The 22,561-nt window shown below is 49.3% G+C and overlaps 1 protein-coding gene across 3 annotated transcripts in view; it reads left to right on the top strand.

Annotated features, from left to right (window-relative positions):
- Nucleotides 1-22,131, top strand: part of NDST2 (N-deacetylase and N-sulfotransferase 2) — a 136,914-nt gene extending 114,783 nt beyond the window's left edge. For all 3 annotated transcript variants that reach the window (XM_040607021.1, XM_040607023.1, XM_040607024.1), the window contains 12 exons: nucleotides 4,774-4,861; nucleotides 5,057-5,211; nucleotides 6,712-6,897; nucleotides 7,278-7,406; nucleotides 12,498-12,680; nucleotides 13,480-13,576; nucleotides 14,838-14,961; nucleotides 16,476-16,650; nucleotides 16,890-17,060; nucleotides 18,411-18,520; nucleotides 19,986-20,088; nucleotides 20,248-22,131. In XM_040607021.1, coding sequence (XP_040462955.1) covers nucleotides 4,774-4,861; nucleotides 5,057-5,211; nucleotides 6,712-6,897; nucleotides 7,278-7,406; nucleotides 12,498-12,680; nucleotides 13,480-13,576; nucleotides 14,838-14,961; nucleotides 16,476-16,650; nucleotides 16,890-17,060; nucleotides 18,411-18,520; nucleotides 19,986-20,088; nucleotides 20,248-20,373 — 1,647 coding nt within the window. In that variant the 3' untranslated portion in view covers nucleotides 20,374-22,131. The remainder of the gene's footprint in view (nucleotides 1-4,773; nucleotides 4,862-5,056; nucleotides 5,212-6,711; nucleotides 6,898-7,277; nucleotides 7,407-12,497; nucleotides 12,681-13,479; nucleotides 13,577-14,837; nucleotides 14,962-16,475; nucleotides 16,651-16,889; nucleotides 17,061-18,410; nucleotides 18,521-19,985; nucleotides 20,089-20,247) is intronic.
- The last annotated feature ends 430 nt before the right edge of the window (nucleotides 22,132-22,561 follow it).

The following is a 22,561-nucleotide window of genomic DNA, read 5'->3' as shown; positions in this document are numbered from 1 at the left end:
GAGTTTCTCTTTCTGCTGAAGGGCTGCAGCAGGAGCTTGCAGTCCTCAATTGGAGTGAAACAGTTGGAAGTTGCATAAGGAAAATGTTTCTCCCTTGTAAAGTTTATCACATACTAGCTGCACATAATTAATGAAACAAAATCTCAGAATCCCTTCTTTTCTCAATTATTCCACATTCAGTCTCTTTCAAGATCAAAATCCTCGGAATTTACCAAACCTCTGTGGAACTGGCCAGCACAGACAAGCCGTTTCTAATGCACAAGGATCGGGCTTTTATGATCCTTCCTGGTCGTCTTTAGGTATAAGGAAAGAAGATTAAGTAGATGAGGTTTTGCCTCTTTTGCTGGTAATCTCTACGAGGGCGTAAGTAGCAAGCAGTTGTTGCTGGCAAGTCTGAGAGCAGGCTAAGTGAAAAGGCAGGACAGCCATTTCATTTTGGGGTATGAATGAGAAGGGTGGAAGAGAGAGAATTTAGTGAGGGTGGCTGTCAGCCAGCTTGTGTCTTTCTAAATTGTAGAGGATGATCTTACCAGAAATGAAAATACTCAGCAGTTTCTAACTCCCCGATTCTAACACCGTAGGGGAGATACAAATGCCGGTACCATGAATGCTTTCCCTTTTGGCAGCACTGTTTGAGCTCTGCCAGTGCTACTGCTCCCTGAGAGAACGGTGAGCAAATCCTCCTCAGAGTGTGCTGCCTAGCGTCCGCAGGGCAGTTCCTATGAAAAAGGTATTTCTGCAGCACATTCCTCGTGCTTTGCATGAGCGTTTGAGAAGGGGCTGTCAAGGCACTCTGCTTTCTTCCTCCATGTTCTATCATCTGTTTCTCTTCATTTGTCCATGCACTCTTTTCCAGACTCCTGGTATCCTCTCTTCCCAGCTTCTGACTCTCAACCTTATTTCCCTCCTTTATTTTTGCCTCTTTTTAGTGGGACCTGAGATAGGGGAGGTAATATTTGGGGTTTGTCTGGAACAGCTAAAATCTCTGCAAACACTTTTGGCAGTTAAAAATTTCATGGCTAAAAAAGCAGAGTTGCATGCCGGTTTAGCCCCACGCTACTGCGGTGCCGAGGACATTGTGCTGTCGTAGAGGAGGATTAGAAGCAACCTCAAGAGGGTACAGTCAGAGTGCTGTGGCTTCCCCTGATGTTTTCCGTGCTTTTGGACTTTTAACCCCATTGAGAGGGTTTTTGTCTCTAACTGGATGGCATCAAGAGCTTGTAGGTGAGTACATCTTTGCAGATCCGTCAGTGAGATCACATCTAATTTTCTGATGTCCTGCAACAAAAGACAATTTTAAACTTTTTTCCCCTAAAGTTTGCTTAGAAGTAAATATTTATCATAATTTGAGATTATAGAAAAGCCTTTTTAAAGTGATGAGCATCAAACATCAGACTGCAGCTTGGACCTTTTTTGCATTCAGTCCAGCAGTGTGCATCGGGACGCCAGTGTCCGTCACCGGGGCCCGAGCACGGCTACCCCAAGGAAGCACTAAAGGCCTCCAAAAGGTCCGTCGGGTGCGGAGGATGGTCTCTGATAGACTGTGACAGGCGTGAAGTGGGTCTGGCCTTGATGTGGCTTGTGAGTTCTGGTGGCCAGTGGTGGGAATCTCCTGGAGACCCCATCGGTGCCTTCCTGGGGGGAGCCTTGCTGAGCTTCCAACAGGGAGCGGAGCCGGGGAGGGGCCTTGGGCTAGCTGGCACGCTTGGCTGCATTGGGGAAGGATTTTTGGAATGGAAGATAGTTAGAAAATATAAACCAGAAATACTTGAAGGGATTGGAGGGGCAGTTTTTTAGAAGAAGCTTTGCTTTTTAGAGATAGGGGTAGCTAAAATGCTAGCCTTCTGTCCTGTACCCCATCAGCAGCTAAATTTCTTAAAATATGCACATGAAGATCTGTTTGCATCTGGTTAGCTATTTTATATCTTAATGGGTAGCCTACGCCACATTTCTTGACTGCCTTTCGTTTAAGAATCTCAGGGCATATTACGGATATAAACGAAATGCTACTCGAGTCACCTGTAAGATACTGGTGGTGCTGCCATAGTCATCCTACTTTATGAAAGAGCAAGAGAGTGCAGAGGTGCCGGAGCAGGGAGAAGGGCCATCTTCCCGGCCCATTCCCACGTCTGTGTTGTCTCACCTTACTACAGCTCACAGACCTCCTTGAACCAGTGTGCTAGGGAACAGCAAATGCAGAATTTGTTTAAACAAATTTCCAGATATTTTACTTGACACCTTTAGTCTCTCATCTCCTGTGCAGGAGAAAGACACTTGTTCAGACCTGTGCCATGCCACTGTATGGATGTGGCTGTGAAAAGGAGCCAGCATCGGCAGAAGGATGGCATGCGATTAGCTTCAGCATTTCTGTCCCCCCCACCCCCACCCCCCAGTTTCTCCCTGGTCCCTCCCTGGACACAAAGGATTGCTGCCTGCTGGAGCAGGGCTTTTTGGGATTTATCATCAGACAGATGTGTCGTCATGGTAACACCAGCCAGGCTTTAAATCTCCCTCTGTGCAGGGGAATGGTAAGCCTCTTAACCACTGTCTTTCCTCCCACCACCTTCCTACCCGAGCCTGAGGAACTGGATGTGCCTTTCAGGGCAGCAGAGAGAAGCAGTGAGGCTCGGGACAGCTCTGGAGACGAGGGTGGCAGTTTCCTCTCTTAAGATACTGGGCAATGTGGTCAAGGTTTTGGTCCCAAATGTGATGTGGTGTTGTCATCCAGCTGGGCAGACAGCTGCTTCTCTGTGGAGAGATGCACAGCCCTTTGCCTCGCTCCCTGATGTGTGGGATGAATCCCTGTGTCTTACGGGGTTACGTGAGGGGACTTGACCTCCCATGCCTGGTCTGGATCTTCTGCAGCAAAGGAGGCTTCAGCCAGCAGTGCTGCTCACATGCCACCTTCTAAAAGCACTGGCTGGGTTTGTGACAGGTTCTGGAGATGTCGTATGCCATACGTATCTCTATTACTGCTGGATGGGCATGTGGCCATGGAGGAGCTGGGATCTTTGAAATCTGACCCAGACTGCATTTGATATCACTGTTGTGTGGACATGGGGGAGGAAGAAGCAATTAGGTCTGTCTCTAGGGAAAAGCCCGAAGGATTGGTTCCCTCGGAGAGAGCACTGAGAGCGTCTGCAGCGCTGCAGGGATAATCCGTCTGCTCTTCCCACCTTGCTGTGTGTGAGAGGTCATGGGCTGCCTGCCTTGGGAGTAAAACCGCTCAGCTGCTTTGCCCCAGGATACACTCGCAGTGGCTGGGTGATTGAAGTAAATTACAGAAGTCATCATTTTTACATTGGGTGATGATTGGTGTTTGGTCAACACTGTTTTGAAATACGAGTGATGGCAGTGATTTGTCAGGGTATCCTTAAGCAGTAGGTGTCGAGGCGGGTCTCTCCGCTGAATGAGGGTCTGCCTTGGCGAACAGACCCACCACCAAGGGAGCGGAGTGCCTAAACAGCACCTGTAGAGTGTGAGCCACGCTGAAGGCAGCATTGTAGCGCTCCTTTGTGCTCCTTGGGGCTGGGGAAGGGCTGCCGATGCAGAAGGATCTACCACCTGCCTGCACGGTTTGAGAAGCCTGCATGCTGTGCCCGGTGTTACATGCCAGGTTGCTTGTCTGTTTGCATCTAGCCCAGGTCTGCTGTCAAGAGGTCATCACCTTCACCTTGGTGCAGCCACTGAGCCGCTGCTTTCTTAGGAAAGCTTTTAAAATCTAAATAACTGCCTGGGCAAGGAGCACTCTGTCCCCTGCCAGCAGCCCTCCTGCCAGCTCCCTGTTTGATTAAGAACTTCTCCCATAGGAGCTGCCCCAAAGACACTTTCCCTGAAGCGTGCCAGTAGCAGCACAGCATGCATCTCAGGGCTTCTGTCTTTTTATTGTTTTCCAGCAGAAGAGATTTGACTGCAATTAGTTTGTATCTTACTTGTCTGTGGCATACTGAGCCTCTGGGCTTGTTTGGGTTTTTTTTCTGTCAAGGCTGCCTGCTGTCTTACTCTGTAACACTGCTGGACCTTGGGGTTTGTGGCACAAGGCTCCTTCCCTTTGGCTATAGCAATTAATCTGGACATTTAAAGCAGGGACAAGTGCAAGAGAGAGCCAGTAGGAGACGCGATGACTGTGAATGTCAGTTCCCCCAAGTTTTTTTCCAGAATCTAGGAAACTTCCCTGCTACAAAATTATTTTGGTGCTTTCAAGGGGCACAAAGCCCAGGGTACCTCCCTGCCGGGGCAGGATTCTTTGCTTGGGTAGTTCTGCGAATCCACCTTTCCGTTCTAAGTAAAAACCCCCTCCCTTTGGATCACTTAGGTTTTGTTCACAATATTGACTAATCTTCCACTGTGCACCATGTGCTGCCCCATCCTCCTTTTTGTTAACACCTAGGCTTAGAGAAAGGGCAGATGTTTGATGGCAAAGTCCCAACCAACACAGGATGGGAAGGGAGCCTTCAGGTTGAACCTGGAAAGAGTAAGGGATCTGTTGCATGAAAGTGAGATTTGTGTCCCTTTGCCTTAGCGCAGAAGCCCTGGGTGGAGAGCATCATCTGGCTGTGGTTTTAAAAAGGCATCATTTAGCGTACAGCAGGACTACTTCAAGTAAAGGCTGTGTATGTGGAGCACTTGGCTACCTTGCTTTATCCACAGGCAGCGATGCCTTAGTCCCGTCCCCTGATGCCTCTTCACACTGCGCTGGGCACCAGTAGAGCACTGGGAGACGTTACAGAGCAACTGACTATGAACATTTCTTTTTTTCTTTCATTCAAACAGGCTTTACTGAGCACCCAGAATAAGCTGAGAACTCTAGTCCCAAACTTCACCTTCAACCTGGGCTTCTCAGGGAAATTCTACCACACAGGTAAGCCCCTGGCACCCCCGTGTCCTGGCGCCTGTGTATGGCCCCTGCGTTCGGGTGCGTCTGCGCGTGTAACGCGTTAGAGAGCCTGGTGCTCTGACGGAACGATGCGGCACTGCAGGGGATTAGCCACTGCTTTGAAACACTGAGCCCCTCTGCTGCCATTTGTTTTTGCACTTCCCTTCCTGCTCTCTCTAGGTACAGATGAGGAAGATGAAGGGGATGACATGCTGCTCAAACACAGGAAGGAGTTCTGGTGGTTCCCTCACATGTGGAGTCACATGCAGCCTCATCTTTTCCACAACGTCACCGTGCTGGCCGAGCAGATGAAGCTCAACAAACAGTTTGCTGTGGTAAGGGGCATCGCAGTTTATTTACTTTACTGACCCTTAAACATTCTTCCTCTGGAATAGCTTTTCTGACCCCGCTGAACCCAAACACTTGCCTAGTAACTCAGCCGTGTGTAAGGAAGGCAGTTGTGAAAGTTTAAATTGGAGGTGGCTCCTGCTGCCCGCAGCCCAGAGGCGGGGGCGGCATGTGGCTGGTGCAGGGGGAGCCTGGCCTGGCACCTGCATGGCCCCAGGCAGCTCCGCTGCCTTCCAGGGTGCAAATCCCAAGGCTCTTGTTTGCTGAGGTGTGAACTTGTAGCATTACCATCCAAATCCAATTAATTTACAAACTCTGGCAGGGAGAAAGCATTTCCTTTTCCATCCTTATTCACTGTGGGTTTGTGAGGAAGTCAGCCTGGTTGGTAGTATGAAATGCTCTGTGTGCTAACAGCCCTGCTTCTGGCCTCTCCAGACAGTGCTGAAGGAAATTACTTATCTGGGAAGTGCAGGGGAAATTCCCTCAGTTTTGGCAGAGGAGGGGGAAGCCTCGAACATCCTGCACTGCTGGAACAATGCCTGTCTGATGCTTACAGCCCAGAGTTGAGTATAGCATACGTGTTTCTCTGAGAAGTGTCCTCCTCACCTCTGGTTTGGTTCTTTTGATGGTAATCCCCTTGGGAATAGCAGGCTGCTGTCTTGTGTTCCCATGAAACACGCACATTAGGAACAATCTTGAATTCAGAGCACAGTTGCAGTATTATAGAAACAATTTAGGCTCCTCCTTTTCCTGGTTAATCAACAGTGCAGTCTTTTGCAAAGAGAGACAAAGCACAGAACACAATTACACGTATTTAACGTAAAACAGGCTAGCAGCGAGAAGGAGAAGGTTATTGCTTCATTTGGGAGCTCTGGTTTTATTGTACACCACCAGGGCAGAGCTGTCATCATTCATATTGTTACCAGAACCACACAGTGGAATTATAACCCATGAAATTCAGACACTTCTGTCGTTTTAGTATAGCTCCAGGCCCCGTATCTTCACCCTCAATAGCCTCTTGCTTCACGCCTGCTTTTCTTTGAATTGCTAGGGACAAGACAGATCCCAGTCATCGTCTTCCTTTCCTTCTATATCAGTTAAGGAAATTTTGTTTTCCTCCTCTAGTGACTCGGACCTAGACGTAGCGGGAGTGAGATATGCCACTTAACAGCATTGATTAGTTCGTAGCAACCAAGGAGCGTGACCTGAGGCTTGTGAATTAATCTGATTTGTCACACCTGCGAGCTACAGGACTGTTCTTCCAGCAGCTGTTACCAGTGCTGCACGTCCTTGCTGGTACAGAATCGCCCTTCTGTTTCTATGGACGCATAAAACAAGAAGTACAAGCAGCATTTCAGGTTTCCCAATCCAGAGAGTTTTCGTGTTACTCTATCACCTTGCCCCACTTGAAGTCCATTGCTAAATATGATCCTTATTAAGGACATTAATCAAATATTTGGTGATCAAGCTGCGTATTCTGCTTCTAGGAGCATGGGATTCCCACAGACTTGGGCTATGCTGTAGCCCCCCATCACTCTGGTGTTTATCCTGTCCACACACAACTCTATGAGGCATGGAAGTCCGTTTGGAGCATCCAAGTAACAAGCACAGAGGAATACCCACACCTGCGGCCTGCCCGGTACCGGCGGGGATTCATCCATAACGGAATCATGGTGAGCAGAGCCTAATTCCCTGCCCAAAGGACCTGCATCAGAGATATTAATACCACCAGTGTTTCCAAAATCATTAAGTCAAGCAAAGAGAAAAAAAAAAAATGGGCTAGAGCCAGTTTCTGTGTTTCTCAGTGCAGTTCAGAGCTCAGTACTGAATGGAGAGCAAACCCAAGCACAAGGCTAAACTGAGATCCCTCTGACTTGTTTGCACTGTGATGAGTAAATGGTTGGGAGGAATATCAAGAGCGTGCCTCTGAACCCATATTGCTTATGTGTGTTACTCTTTGTATTGATCCACAGAGTGCTGCTTTGACACATTCACGTGTAGATTCTGTTGCATCTGCCCCTTATCTAACTTTGCTTTTCTCTGATATTGCCAGGTTCTGCCTCGACAGACTTGTGGTCTTTTTACTCACACTATCTTCTATAATGAGTATCCCGGTGGCTCAAAGGAGTTGGACAAGAGCATTCGTGGTGGTGAACTCTTCCTTACGGTGCTCCTGAATCCAGTAAGCCCATTTGAAAGGAGGGGAATCGGGGCACGGGTGCAGCTTACGTGTCTGATGTGGAAAAGGACTAGATCTTATGGGAGATCTGGTATAACCACTCGTCACGGTGTGGGTATCTCCAGCGTGATGCTAAGGAGGTGTGAAAAAGAGGGCCAAGGAAGTACTTGCTAGTTAATGCTGCTTTGCTTTACGCACTGCCAAGGAAGCATCACTATTGAGTGTTGACAAGTGTAACACTCCACAGATAGAAACCAGCCAGGGTGACGTGCGGAGCGTGGCCCGAGGTAGAGTGGGTGTTACCTAGGCTGCTGCATCTTTGTGAATCAGAAGTGAGATGTGCCTTGGCTCCTTCTGTTCAACACACATCTGCTGCCTGTTGGCTTCTCCCCTGGCTCACTGATGAGTTTTGTTCATGGTAATCACTTTCTCCGGGCTTCCGTTACGAAGTGTTCTCCCCTTTTTTTCAATTATACACTTGAAACCATTTCTGCGTGCTTTTTTGGTGATGTAGCTGTCACCACCCTAAGGCATTTGGGGGGGTCTTGGTCTGATACAGGTGTTTCTTTCTTCCTTTCAGTACTTGACAGTTCCATCAAGCCACCAGGCTAACACAGTACCTTCAACACCGTGCGGTCCCTTTCCAGTTCTTAGACAGGGATGGCAAATCACAGGAGTTTCTCACTTCCCATTGAAGCTGAGAAGACGAACTTAGGTGGTAAGAGACACAGAAAAAAGCAGTCATTTTTAGAAAATCCTGAACGTATAGAATTAGGAGACGAAGCTTCGTAGCTCTCTCCAACCACAGATCACGCTCCCTGACATTCCTGCTTGTTGGCTGCAGCAGGAAGCCACGCTGCTCATCTTGATCATACGGGAACTTTCTTAATTCCCCATGTGGATTTGTTTCTCAGTGAAGCTGCTTTGGCACCTGCTGTCCTTCCTGTCTCTGAATGGGCATGGCCCTGCCAGGCTGAGATAGCGATTTTAGAATGTCTACCTCTGTAGCCACTCCTGAATATAATGATGTTTAATCTCTTCTTTTCTTACGACTTCCAAATTTCTAACTTCCTACTTCTCCTTCACACATCTTTCCCACCAGTGCCTGAGCGTGGGCAAGGAGCCATGCGAGCAGATCTGAGAGAAAGTAGGTTCTTTCTGACTAGAGTCACTGGAGTACTGGTCCCAGTCACTGAGCACCTGTTCGTGGGATTTGTTGTGTAACGTCAGTGACTTTGCTCACCGTGATGTTTTCCTTCATTCCTCCTCCTTTTGCATCTTGATTGCAGGGTTGAATACCAGCTTTAGCCACTTTTGGTTGGGGCTGTAGAGGCTCAGTGAATCAGAAAATCAAGCTTTTTCCCCTCAGTGAGCTTGATTTCATTTCTTGTTTCTTCCTTTTCCTAGTGTTTAGTGCCTCTTCACTCCTAGGAGCAGAACTGTGGTAGTGAAGAGACCCTTGCAACGTGCACTGGGTGCGTCACACAGGCAGGCTGTAGTTTACACACAGGCAGGCTGTAGTTTACACACAGGCAGGCTGTAGTTTACACACAGCCCCTGTGTTTCTGAAGATTAGCCTGCGGCGGCTCTGGCTTGGTGTGCAACCTGCGGAAGGTATGGGGCTGACAGCCCTAGCTGAAGGCTGTGGGTGTTCTTACTTCCAGGTCTGGGAGCCAAACTTCTGTCCTGGAGATCTGGAAGCCAGCCCTCTGTCCTGTCACCTGAGATGGTATTTTTACCTTTACACACAACAGGCAAATCTACCTGCTTAACAGAAGTCTGTAGTAAGGAGGCGGCTATTCCTTGCATTATGTATGGAGTGATCAGTCTGATGGAAAGGAACCGCCTTGTTCTCTGTGGCCGTTGCTTTTCTGAGCTTCAGTTTCCCTATGTTGGGTGAATTCCACCTTGTCCCGCTTCATAATTGTCAGATCTTAAAGGATGCCTGCAGAAATAGCCACTGTGAAACTTAGAGCTCTATGTTTCTCTTGGAAAACCAGTTGCCAGACTGTAACCCAGAGATCACTGCTGGTCTAGGAGGCTGTGGCAAGGAATTAATAGAAATAGTTTCTAGAGCTACCCATTAAAATTCACTGATAAGCATGCGATGATTGAAGCAGCTGGCAGTGATCTGCGACCCAAAAGTTTGGGAAGATTGGCCTGGGGTACAGGATGAACTTACTTGCAAGATTTACTGTTGGCTTTTCGTGGTGACTTTTAAAACACTTTCAGGTCCCTTCACATGTTTCCAATGTTTACACTTCTGCTTCCTTTTGGCAGTAGAGCATTTCTCTCTCTGTCAGCAGTGCAGCGCTGTGCTCTAAGCTCCTCTTCATTGCTCGTGTTTGCACAGCGACTCAGACCCTTGCATTCCTCCTCTCACTGATAGAGCCATCTCACGGACCTGATGGGAAGCTGGCCGGCCCCGTGGCCCCAGCAGTGATCCGTAGCGGGCTTGGGCCAGGCGCTTTCAGTCCTTTTTGGTGCTTCCAGCCCGCCTTGAGTGGATCTACACACACAGGAGTCTCCGAGCCTGTATGCGTGTGATTAACTCCACAGTGCAAACAGAAGATGTTTGAGCTTCTGATGTCAGGAAGGAGAATAGCTGTGGCTTCTTGGCAGACAGGCTGTGCACTGCTCACACCACGCAGGCAGCTTACTGCTGTGCCCGCAGCTGCTTGTTAGGTGCTGCAAGGATGCTCGTACCCTCCTGTTTCTGTCTTCTGGGGTCTCTGTGACCTTTTCTCTCATCTTTCCTCAGTGTGAAGGAAGGGAAAATCATGGCGTGCTGACAGTGGAAGGGAGGGGGAGAGGAGGCTGTTGTTATTACCAAGCCAGTCCCCAGAGTCACTGGGTGGGGATGGGAGAGAGCGAGAGAAGGGACTTGAGTGTAGCTTATGTCAGAAGCAGTGCTCGGAGCTGTTTTGGCAGCAGTAGCTGTGACAAGGCAGAGCGAGCTGCCAGGCCTCGTTAAACAGTGCGTGTGTGTTACGGGACGTGACTGCATGCTCAGAAGTACTGGAAAATGGCTCTTGGCTTCTCCATCCAGTTCCTTGGGACTGTTTGCAGGTGACAGCATTACCTGTGTGAGCCATTTCACCCAACATAGTCAAGTCTTGAAATGCAGTTGCTAACGTGGATCACGTGTGGGCTTTTTTCATTCTGGAAGTCTTGAAGGAGCCCCAGGTGGGGACCTGTGTCCTCCCTGCTACCGTACTTGGTTTGTGCCAGTGTAACATCAGTGTAACGAAGCCAGGCGCTTCATGCAGCACATTTTTCCTCTAAATATTTCGCTACCAAGTCAAAGGGCTGAGCCACCCTTTGCTGTCACACCACCTTCCCATGCCTCCCAGAAACGGGCAAAATAGGAGATGCATCCTTTTGCTGCCTCACATGCTCCGTGACGTGGCCCTGCAGTTACACAGATCTTTCTGCCCTTTGCTCCGTGTTGTATTTAGCACATCCTTTTTGCACAACAGCAGCAAGCACTCACTGCTCTTTGAAGTGTAGGTGCCAGAGCCTGGCACGGCCTCTTTGTCAGCTCAGTGGGAAACCACAAGGGAAAATCTCACAGGCAGAGAAACGTGATAAATCTGTAATTCCACTTACATTCTGTGTGTCCCAGAGTCCTACCGCTGCTTTCTGTTGCCTACCCAAAGACCCTGGGGTGTGAGCACCTTATGGACAGGCTCAAATTAATTTCACAACATCTTGGGGATGGCTCAGGTATGAACAGCTACTCTCTGTCAGTACCTTCCATCACACTGAGACTGGTCCATGGTGACACCAGGCAGAAAACTGAATTCAGACCTCCTGAGTGCCAGCAAATGTCTTCATCCCAAGACCATCCTGCTCCCCTCTTTTGCTCTTCCCCTACTGTGAGTGGGAAAGCCATTCCTGCCCCCTGCCAGGGAAGCCTTTTGTTGCCTGCTGACCTTACCTGGCATCACCAGGATTCAGCCCTGAACTGTGCTGCAGTGGGTGCCCCTACTGCACATGAGGTTCCTTCCACTCCCTGCACTAGCAGACACGGGGTGGGGAGTGCAAAATCATCCCTGTAGTCATTCTTCCAGTGGTCTTAGTGTTCTGCTTCTGTTTTGCTAAATTGTAGCCTCGCTGCAGTTTGTGCCTGGCGAAGTGCCGTTGTGTTACAGGCACTGGGATGCCCAGTTCCATGGGAGCTGTCAAAGCCACACACCAGAGTCAAGCTGACAGCAGGCTTTTGCACTCTTTTCTCCAGAAGTTAAAATACTGAAAAACAGATTAGAGAGAAACGTATCTGCTTGAGGGAGGAGATGGCTTGGCAAGGCAGAGATAACACACAGCTCCTGCACACTGCAGTGCTGGGGGGGCTCCCATGGGTGCCACTTTGCCCAAGGGTTTACATCCTCAGGCTTGGCAGGGCACATTTCAGGGGCTGCCTGTGCTGGAGCTAAAGCCTCATCAGCTGGTGTCTGCTCCTAGTGCAGTGTCTCTTTGCAGTCCCTGTTTGGATCCCCAGGTACGCTTGTTTGTATTTTCAAGTGTGAATTGCCAGTTGTTGCTTTACACTTGAGGTGCCAGCTCCAAAGTGAATGACAGCCGACAGGCTGTGGGCCTAAAAATACCTGCTGTGGAAGGTGCCCCTTGCGCTGCCGTGCCCCAGCCTGCTGCCCTGGCACTGCTGCTGGAGGAGCTGCCCTGGCTGTGCCTGGGGGGGCGGGGGGGGGAGCCTCTTGCTCTCCCAGGACAGAGGAGTTGCAAGGTTTTGACTAGGAGGGACTCACTGACTAACCCTTGGTCCCATAAATGTCCCAAAGCCACCTGAATGGGATTTTGAAACTGTTCTGGACTCACATATGGGGCTCAGTTATCACCCTACCACCGTTCCCGGGGGTTGCTGAGAGGTCTGTGTCCCTCCTCTCCCGAGTTCCCCCTGTCTCGCAAGGGCTACATCCTTCTGTTTTTCATCAAAGCAGCACCGTATCCTGGCAGATGGACGTTCATCAGGGCAGTCTGAGATGTGAATGGCCTCTTGCTGACAGCACAGTCCGGCTAGGAGGAAACAGTACTGTTACCTGATTTATGAGTATCCCACATCTTTCCTGTTTTCAGATCAGCATCTTCATGACCCACCTGTCTAACTATGGGAATGACCGTCTGGGACTGTACACTTTCGAGAGCCTGGTCAAGTTTGTGCAGTGCTGGACCAACCTTCGCCTGCAAACATTACCCCCTGTCCAACTTGCAAAGAAGTACTTCGAAATCTTTCCGCAGGAGAAGAATCCCTTGTGGCAGGTGAGAAGGCAGCTTTAACTGCTTCTAGTGGTTTTCCAAGAACTGGAGAATGTGAAGTGCGGCAAGGCTGCTGCTGGAGGGCACGGAGGGGTGGTGCATAAAGCTTTTATGTTTAACTTTTGTGGCTTGAGGCTGCAAGTGGCAAATCGCAGGGTGAAAGGGATGGGGAGGAGGAGCAGTAGGACACAGTCATGGTGTGAGCATAGGGACAGGGATGGCTGTCATAAGTGACTGGGGGGCAGGCTTGCGGGTGTTTGGGTCATTAAAGGGCATTAGAGCAAGCCGCTGTGAAATGTTACATGTGCGAGGAAGAACCCTGTTTGTTGCTAGAGGAGCTTGCAAGCATGTTAATGTGATTAATCTTAAAGTAATTTCACACCGCAGAATTCATGTTCATTAAACAAAAACATGCTTATTCCATTTTATCCCGGTGCCACAGCTCTCTGCATGGTAATGAGCAGATGAAATTAACTGAAGGTGATAGAGTTGTCTGTCTGCCAGAAGTTCACAGATGCTGAGCTATACTATCGTGATGGCCCAGCCCAGCGTGGCTACACAGGGCAAGGCCTGTGGTTAACGCTCTCAGAGGGATGTTGGCTCCCGTGTCGCTTAAGAGCTTTTGAAAACATTCCCCCATGTTTTTACTTAACTCTTCTTGATGCCTGGCAGAGCAGCAGTGTGGCTGAGAGTTGTTCTTCATATGCTAATTGCATCTTCCCAAGAGGACTGGCCTTCTAGCTTTTCTGCCCCTTTCCATTAGCTCCTGTGGTAATGCTTAATCCTGTCCCTTGTGCTGCAGAACCCCTGTGATGATAAGAGGCACAAGGATATCTGGTCCAAAGAGAAGACATGCGATCGACTCCCCAAGTTCCTCATTGTGGGACCTCAGAAAACTGGTAATGTGAATGCTTTATCTAAAGATAGATTGCAGTTTCCATCTCATTCCTCCAGAGAGGAGAGCTGGAAAGGTCTGCGCTGTAGATCTGTAGGGCTGCCCTTTGTGCAAGCTGCCAAACGGCCGCGGAGGACCTTTCAGAGAATCTCTGATTTGTTCTAACCTAAATCTGGCAAGTCTGTCAGTACTGTGCACCCTGCACTTTGCTTGGCTCAGTCCTGATTTGCAGAGAAAAGCCCTGTTTGCAGAGTTGTCTTCTGGCGTTTTTGACCTTCCTTAGCATGTCACAAACAGAAGCTGTCAGCAGGACTAAACGCACGCGCTTAGCCAAGGTTACGATGAATGCCCCCGGGTGCTTTTATTGCAACAGATCTCCGTGTACCCACCGCATGCTCCATGTTGCTGTCAGTGGGAGGTGGAGATCCTCTTTTGTCTGACCTCTGTCACCACTGCGTAACTGCTGTGGCATTGTGGCTGGCAGTGACACAGCTGTACGTACTGTATTGAGGAGTACCTTCTAGACCGGGGAGAGCAAAATCTGGTCAGCCAAAGCCTGATCTTCAAACCTTGGCTTTCTCTGTAGCGCCGCGGAACAGCAGCTGCTAGCCACACACTGTAAATGGCAGCCCTGGCCTTGAAAAGCAGCTTGTCCCAACCCAGCTGCTGCCTGTGTCACTGCGAAGCTCCGGTGGCGTGTGCGCAGCATGAGCACGTATTGCAGCCCAGGTGCTCGCAGCGGTGCAGTGAGAAGGCCCTTCTCTCGGCCGGTTTGTTGGCCTGTGGGAGCCCTACGGCTGCGTGCTGAGCAGGATTATTGGGTTTGGCTACGGCAGAGGCAGGCCAAGGCACCTGTAGCTCAATTCTATCGGAGGACACTAATGTTGTCCCTAGCACATCTCCTTCCCAAACGCACTGCTGCCCTGCAGTGCCTCCCGTTAGGTAGGTGTGGGTCCTGCCATGTGGCAGCACGGCTGTGCCGCCAGGGAAGAGAAAAGGCATGACAGGTAGCTGGCATGGGTGACTGCTGGCAGGCTAAGGAGGTGACTTAAATCAGCTGCATGAGCTGAACCGTGGGATTGAACTGGTCGGCCAAGTTCAATTCCAAAGTGCTTGGTGCCACAAACCTGCATGATTTGAGGGGTGGGTTAGCCCCGCACAACGGGCACGTGCCCGCCTGGGGACCGGTGGTAGCAGATGTGAAGCCTTTCATTCAGCTAAGCGTTATGTGTGACGCAGGTCCTGTTAACTGGTTCCTGTTGCAGGCACAACAGCTGTGCACTTCTTCTTGACCATGCATCCAGCTGTCACCAGTAACTTCCCAAGTCCATCCACCTTTGAGGAGATCCAGTTTTTTAATGGACCCAACTATCATAAAGGAATCGATTGGTAAGAACCCTGACGCGTGTTCTTCTGTGATAAGGTGCACCCATGCTGTCTTCTCCCAAGTCTCTCTGTATTCCTCCTCAGCCACCTCAGTAGCTTCTCTGTGTCGGAACAGCTGGTTTCATTGCTGTCACTCTGCACGTTCTCTGTTTCTCTTCTAACCCAACTGCTTAGTCCTGGGAGCAGGACAGGTAGTTTCTGATTTTACCGACTGTTTACCATCATTTTTAGGCAATGATTTAGCTTTAAAAATTCAGAATCTCTGTTAGATGCACTGCTGTCATGGCACTTCTTTTCATTTGACACGCAAAACAGACAACAGTGTGCTCATTAAAAAGTTCTTTGTGGTTTCCAAGTTAAGACACACAGTATGGAGGAGACAACATCCCTACTGTTGTCCTGGGCCCTTTAGACTCAGAGCCATCCCTGCGTTCCTTTCAGTGGTGCCAGTGTCCACATGAATACCTTGATCTTTGCTGGTAAAAATACGCAATTATGATAGTGTTTCCACCTGGCAGGGGAATTCTGGCATCACTGTGCCACTGGTATGCCACTGTGTTCCCAGGCAGAGAAATTCTTAAGATGTTTCTTGCTCAGAGCATTAATTTGGGATAGACTGTGGCACCGCACTCCCTCCTGGGGGGCTCTGAGGGACAGCTGCGCAGCAGTGAGCCATTCTGCTGTGGGATTTCTTTGCCTGTGAGCTGTGGGAGATTTTGTCTGACTTCCCTGATCATTTAGAGGACGGTTGAAAAGCTACTGGGAGATGGCTGGTACTTGAGCAAAGCTCATGGGAGTCAAGCACTAACAGAGCCGCTGCACTAGCTGATCAGCCTAGAAAGCGTAGGCTTTTATGTGCATCCCCTCAAGTGTCATCCAAGTTGATTTGAGTGTAGCACCACATGCAAGACAAGAATCTTTGTGTTTAGCAGCAAATTGAGTTTGTTGTACAGCTTAAATTTCAGCAGAGACCAGTCTTACAGTGCCCCGTCCCCCCATTACCCTCTACCGTACCATTACTCGAATCTCTTACAGCTTCCATGTTACTAATTTGAGAAGCTCCTGTGAGGCCGAGCAGAGCTCTTTACCCTGTGTCTCAGCTACAGACTGAGGTACAAAGAGACTAATGATTTAGCCGGGTTTAGAGAAGCAGACAGTGGCAGGGCAGGCAGCTGATTCTGACCTTAATCTTGGGACAAAACCTCTTTTCTGCTACAGCTTGTAACTAGGATGCGACCCTCAGCCTTTTCCTTCCACTGTGCAAGGACCCGGGGAACATGCTCTCGGCAAAATACTTTCTTACCCTGCTGTCACCTCCAGCTTTCCATGTTGTGCTCCGCCACCCCTTTCCAAGTCCCACCTCTGCCAGCTCGGCGCCTGCGTGCCCGTTCGCTGTTACTGGCAAAGCGCGCTCTTCTGCGGACAGCGTCTGCTGGAGAGAAGCAAGGGCATCGTTTTGTCGTGTGCCGTTTCTTTGTTGGGCCATGCTGCTCACCAGCAACACGTCTGTTTGGCAGGTACATGGAATTCTTTCCCATCCCCTCCAACGCCAGCACAGACTTCATGTTTGAGAAGAGTGCCAATTACTTTGACACAGAGGTGGTACCAAAACGTGGTGCGGCCCTGCTGCCTCGAGCCAAAATCATTACTGTTCTGATCAACCCTGCTGACCGAGCCTACTCGTGGTACCAGGTAACTTCCCTGCCGCTCCTGGGCGAGGGCTGGAGGGATGGGACGGGAGGCTGAGGCAGAACGCCCAGGGACCCACGTCCACAGAGGGGCCGGGGGACGCGACGCCCGCCACCTGCGGAGCGTGGGCAGTTACATACGGAAGTGTTGGTGGGCGGTTGTGCCAACACGGTGGCATCTGCACAGACATGTATAAGGTGGAATTTGTGTTCCTGCTCTTAAATTCAGCTTACGTTTTTCAGCACCAGCGTGCTCACAGTGACCCCGTGGCGCTCAATTACACCTTCTACCAAGTGATCTCTGCGAAATCCCAGGCCCCTCAGGAACTGCGCAACCTGCAAAGCCGATGCCTGCTCCCTGGCTGGTACTCAACACACCTAGAGCGCTGGCTAACGTACTACCCCTCGGGGCAGGTAGGAGCTTTGGCAGTAGTGGCTCTCGTGGAGCCCTTTGTAGGTTTTTGTAGGTTGAGTGGAGAGGAGAGCGAACTGTAACACGTGCATGTGCCCCCCCCCTTCTTTTCACCTTGTCTTTTGAAACAAGAGCCACCGCTTGATTCCTCCTGTTATAAGCTGGTAAGAAATCAGGCTTGAGTACTCCAATTTTGCACTTTATTGTATTTGCAGTACTCCAATTTTGCACTTTATTGTATTTGTGAAAGTAACGGAGTGCGGCAGGGTACTGTGCCCTCCCAGAGGTCAGCAAGAACAGCAGCGTTGGCGCTGCCTCCCTTTCATCTCGCAGCCAGCAGCCCAGGGCCCCTCCGCAGCCCCAGGAGGTGCTCAGCTGCTGACTGCCCTTTCCTCGCTTTAGCGAGAGGGTCTTGGGCTCTGCCTCTTGTTCCTGCGTTGTGAAGCTTTGAGCTGTCTGGTGAAGGGAAACTGCACTGCAGAGATGTCAGGATTCTGTATTTTGTGTATACATTCACGGAAAGTCGATAAGCAGACCAAGACCATTACTGTCTCTAAATTCCCAAGAAGTGTATAAGCTAACAGTGTGTGAGTCAGGATGTTTTCTTTCGCCTTCCTTTCTGCTGCTGGGCTACCCTCAGTCAGTCAGTAATCAGGCAAAGGCTTAAAATGCCCATTTAGTCTCTAATTCTCTGCCAAAGCAGCAGCCTAAACTGGACATGACAGATCTGCCAAGGTTGAGAGAGACATGGGAAAATATTCTTGGGCTCGTATCTCACTGCCTTACTACGCCCCGGGGGTTACTGCTGTGAGGAGCGGTAGAGCCAGGCACACCACCCTTGTACTTACAATGGGTCGGGGTCACCTGCATCCCCCAGGCTTCAGGTCACGTGGCTTTTTCTGTGCTGTTCTTTGGAGTAGGTAATTTATTAGCACTGAAGTTGTTATTGCCAGTCATACACCTAACAGGAGAGCGATCGTAGGTTACAGAATACTTAGCACGGTGGCTGCTGACATCTAAAAAGAATACATGAGGTCTTCAGAGACCATTTGTAACTCGTGCTACTGCTGGGCCTTAGTGCTTAGTTGCAGGGGGTCTGGCCAAAGGGCAGGTTTATCAAGCAAAGCCCGTCATGATCAGCTGTTTATGTTTATGGTTTATGGTACTTGTGGCCCGTATCGTAACGTCTCTATCTGTGGTGGCAAACAGGCCATGTTGCTCCAGAATTAGCGGGCTTTGGCAGCCTTTACTCACAGGGACAAAGGCCAGGGGCAGTGTGGAGACCAGGACACTCGCTCGGGTGTTGTTCGGCGCAGGCTCTTGGGGGGCTAAGGCAGCTGCTGTCTTTTCAGCTTCTCATTGTGGACGGTCAGGAGCTGAGACACAACCCTGCCTCTGTAATGGACAACATCCAGAAGTTCTTGGGAGTTACACCGCTCTTCAACTACACCCAGGCCCTCAGGTAGGAAAACTGTTTTTGTTTGTGACCTAGTAAGTGTTTGATTGGGAGAACAGCTTTTATCCCTTGACTACAGGACCTGCCACGGTTTCAGAGGTATGCCTAACCCTAGAATAGGTCCGGATGGCATGAGGTGCTAAACTGAGGCTGGAAGCGTAGCTTAGTCTTTCCGGAAATGATAGGGGAAGGGGTGGTTTTGGCTCTGTCGCGGAGAAGCATGAAGTTGCTCGCAGCAGTAATTATGTTTTTCATTTGTGGTTTCAGAAGAGGTGCTGGAATTATTAGCACTCCTTATGCTTTGTGTTACACCTGTATCTGACAGAAAGTAGAGGAGGGATGATAAAAAAATGTGTGACAGGCTGCTCCTGTCTTCAACCAGATGGAGATTAGGGACATATCACCCAGTTCTGAGGTAAAGAGCCTGTTATTACAGAAGACATGGACTTGACAGGTGCCCAGAGCTATCTGGGGAAGTGTTGGTGGAGGCACTACCTCACTGCTAGTAAGCTGAAGGACGTTACTCAGCCATTACTGTGATCTTGCCCACAGTGCAAGTACATTTAACGTGACTAGGTAAGCGCTAGCTGAAGGTGAACTGTGGCTGTTACCAGTCTTCAGTGGAAACTCTGCAAACCCACTGGAGATCCTGAACATTGTCCTTTGCAGCTGAAACCTGTGTCTTTACATCTTTGCTATGGCAGCCTCGGGGAGCAGGTGGTGCACAGGCATACCACACCTGCCCTGCCCTTGAACTGAGGGGGGAACACATTCCCTTCTCCTGCAGTGGTTTTCCAGGCGGGGGGCATGTGGCTGCCCGGGGGAGGGCAGATTTAGAGAAATGTCAGTTACTTGAAAGCCTTGCTTGCCGAAAGGCACGGGGTGATGGTAAACAGGCTATTTACAGTAGTGGTACTGGCTGGCACCTGTCAGCCAGGGTCAGAAGATAAATGGTGTTGGTCAGCTTGCCCCAGAGTTTGGTAGAGGGACTTGCTTACACCTCGAGCTCACCTTTGGCCAGTTGAGGGGACAGGACAGCCCAGACCCAGCTCCCGGCATTGCCTGATTACCTGTGGTTTAGCAAGAAAAGAAACAGTGACTCTTTATAAATGGTCAGGGGATTCTCTAATACTTCTCAGCAATAATGAGGAGATTTAAAAGAATTTACATACACTAAAACATTGGTTATTATTAGCATTCGTTAATTATTAACAGGCAAATATTGGTAACACCATGTTACCTCTGAAATTTGCATAAAGCTGAAACAGTCATGGTTGTAATGGATTTCTTGTCAAAGTAGATAAGTGCTAAAAAAAAAAAAAAAAGGAGCCAATACCACAAAAAAAGAAAGAAAACCCAAACCCAATTTGTAAGGCACTAAAATGGGAAATTCCCTCTGGATTTACTTAAGTTGTGCTGCTATGAATTGGGCATGTGGTTGTATCTTTTAAAGACAAGTGTCCTTTTTCAGATTTGATGAAGCAAAAGGATTTTGGTGCCAGCTGCTAGACGGAGGAAAGACTAAATGCCTAGGAAAGAGTAAAGGAAGAAAATACCCCGATATGGATTCCTTGGTGAGTATCAGTCTCAAATCTGTTGGAAGCAAGAGATGTAGAAACATCCCCACAAACCAATCTGGATTTTCCTACCGTCTCCATCCTAGGTGATCTACGGAACATGTGTCAAAGGTAACATCTTCTTCCATGCTAACGTGGTCTGTATTTCTCACACAGTCACGGCTGTTCCTAAGAGACTTCTACCGGGAGCACAACATTGAATTATCCAAGCTGATGAACAGACTCGGGCAGCCCCTTCCATCCTGGCTCCGAGAGGAACTGCAGAACTCCAGCTGGAGCTGAGAGGGACTCCCGTGCCCCCAGTGCCATTGGGATGTGTGGTACTCCTACGTGTGCTAAGATGCCATCTCTTGTCAAGCCAAAACAACTGGACAAACAAGCAAGAGCAGAGAATGTGCATGTGGAGCCTTTCCCTACCCCCGGGAGGGGCTGCTGCCTTTGGCACTGCCCTGGGGCACGGCCTGCAAGTCAGTCTGGAGTGTGAATGGTGCGTTACACTTTGACTTTTATTTACAGGAAGGATTTGGAATGCCTGCCCTACTTTAAGCAGGGGAGAGAGCACGGGTAACACTTTATGTTTAAAATACTCTTCTCAGTGTATGAAACAGGCACTAGCTGGAGGGTTAACGTGTGTTACTCCTCTGAGTCCAGAAGTAAAGACTTAAGAGCTGAGGTATTGAGCCCACTGCTGAGAGAAGAGAAGCAGCTTAGTGAAAGGGGAATCTAGTCCAGTGAACCCCAGCTTTATCCAGTAGTCTGTTTAGCAACATCAAGGTACAAGAACACCTTGTTCCTCCCCATGCAGAGCACAGTGGCCGTGGTGGTTACTCACAGTGCCACTGTGCGTGGCTGTTGGGGACTGCACCTTCTTCGAGACAGCCGGAGTAGATGTAAGATTGGCTCTCCTTATCTCGCTGCAGCATTGTTGGTGTGATACAGTGCCTTCGGGCCACGGGAGATAAGACAAAGCTGCAGCTATTGACACACACAGAGAATTGATTTGTTATCTTAGGGAAAAGGTTGCCATTTGTGGCAAGTATTTCTCTGCAGGGATGTTACACAATTCAAAAGATGACCAAGGAGCAGTATGTCTCCTTAGAGCACGTTGGAGGCACGTGTTAGTCCAAGCCCAGCAGCTGGGGGAGGCAAAGCTCAGGCATTGTAAAATAAGGTTGATACAGCTGAAAGCAGACAATTCAGTTCCCCATGTCTGATCAGCTTAAAAAAAAGAAAGAAAGAAACATTTTTCTCTTTCCAACAGCTCCAGGGTCCCTACCTCACGCTGATAGCTAGCACCTGTTTTAATCCCCTTGCAGTCCCAACAACGCCAGGATAAAAGCAAAAAACAGTAAGAATCTTTCAGATGTAAAGGGAACACTTGGACTTAGAAGTGGTTTCCTAAATCCAAAGGAAGCTGTTTAGTTTACTACTTCTGCACACAGTCAAGTAAGTACACTAAGGTGCTTTGCCTCCTGCAGTTGCTGGATAATTATTCTCAGAAGAAATCCTCCATCACGGTTGCACATGTCTTCTGTCACTGAGCCATAGGCTTCTCCCTCCTGGGCACAGGTGCTCCTTGGAGATTGCTGCAGTTCCAGAGAACAGAGGGGCAGGATCCATATGAACACAGATTATGGATTATGGACCTTCCACAACTGTCACAAGCTCCTTTTCTCCTATCCAGAGAGAAGATGCTTCAACCAAGCTTTTCCGTTGAGCCTTAGGTATTGTGTATTTCTGAATGAATGGTGCATTTACCGTTGTACGTAAATGTATATAGTATGCAATATAGTATTTTATTTCATGTGCCCTTGGAAAGGGTTATTTTGTGCAGCCAAAAAAAGGACAAAAAGACTAGAAACCCCTCTCTCACTCCTGTTAGAGAGAAGAGCCCGACTTCCTGCACTGGATTCACATTTAGCATCATTCACATTGAATGATAATGAAGAAATTCTTGGCTCTCGAAGCTGAGCACAAGTGTCTGAATAAAGGCTAGAAGTAGTAGTAAGTGGAGATTCAATAAATGTACTACTTATTTTTCTTCTTTGTGATGATTTGGAGTGATGTCGCAGACCCTAAGCTGGTACAAGGGTAAGAAAAACTGAAAAGCCTACTGCCGGCCTTACAGCTGATAGGTGGGAGGGCAGCAAAGGTGTTTAACTTACATTTGCAATGCCACAGAAACGGTGTCCAAAGGCGGCTTCTTCCTCTGCCCGCAGACCTGTCGACTTGCAGAAGCTGGCACAGCGCACCACCTGTAGCTACAGGCTCATTCTGACCAGTTTCCACTGGTGATGGCTTTTGGGCCATCCCTGTACTGCAGGAGTGCCCAGCTGCTGTGCCACAGCAGGAGCTTTGCTGTGCGCCTCCTGTCCAGGCGCGCTCCAGCCCCAGCCCAGCAGCAGCCCCACAGGGATAAGCAGCCTTACACTGACTGGAAGCAAAACATCGTTTACGTAGTCACGGTTGT

This window comes from Falco naumanni, chromosome 9, assembly GCF_017639655.2.
Source record: "Falco naumanni isolate bFalNau1 chromosome 9, bFalNau1.pat, whole genome shotgun sequence".
Lineage (NCBI taxonomy): Eukaryota > Metazoa > Chordata > Aves > Falconiformes > Falconidae > Falco > Falco naumanni.
Note: the sequence above shows the minus strand (reverse complement) of the source record. Positions and strands in the feature narration are given on the sequence as shown.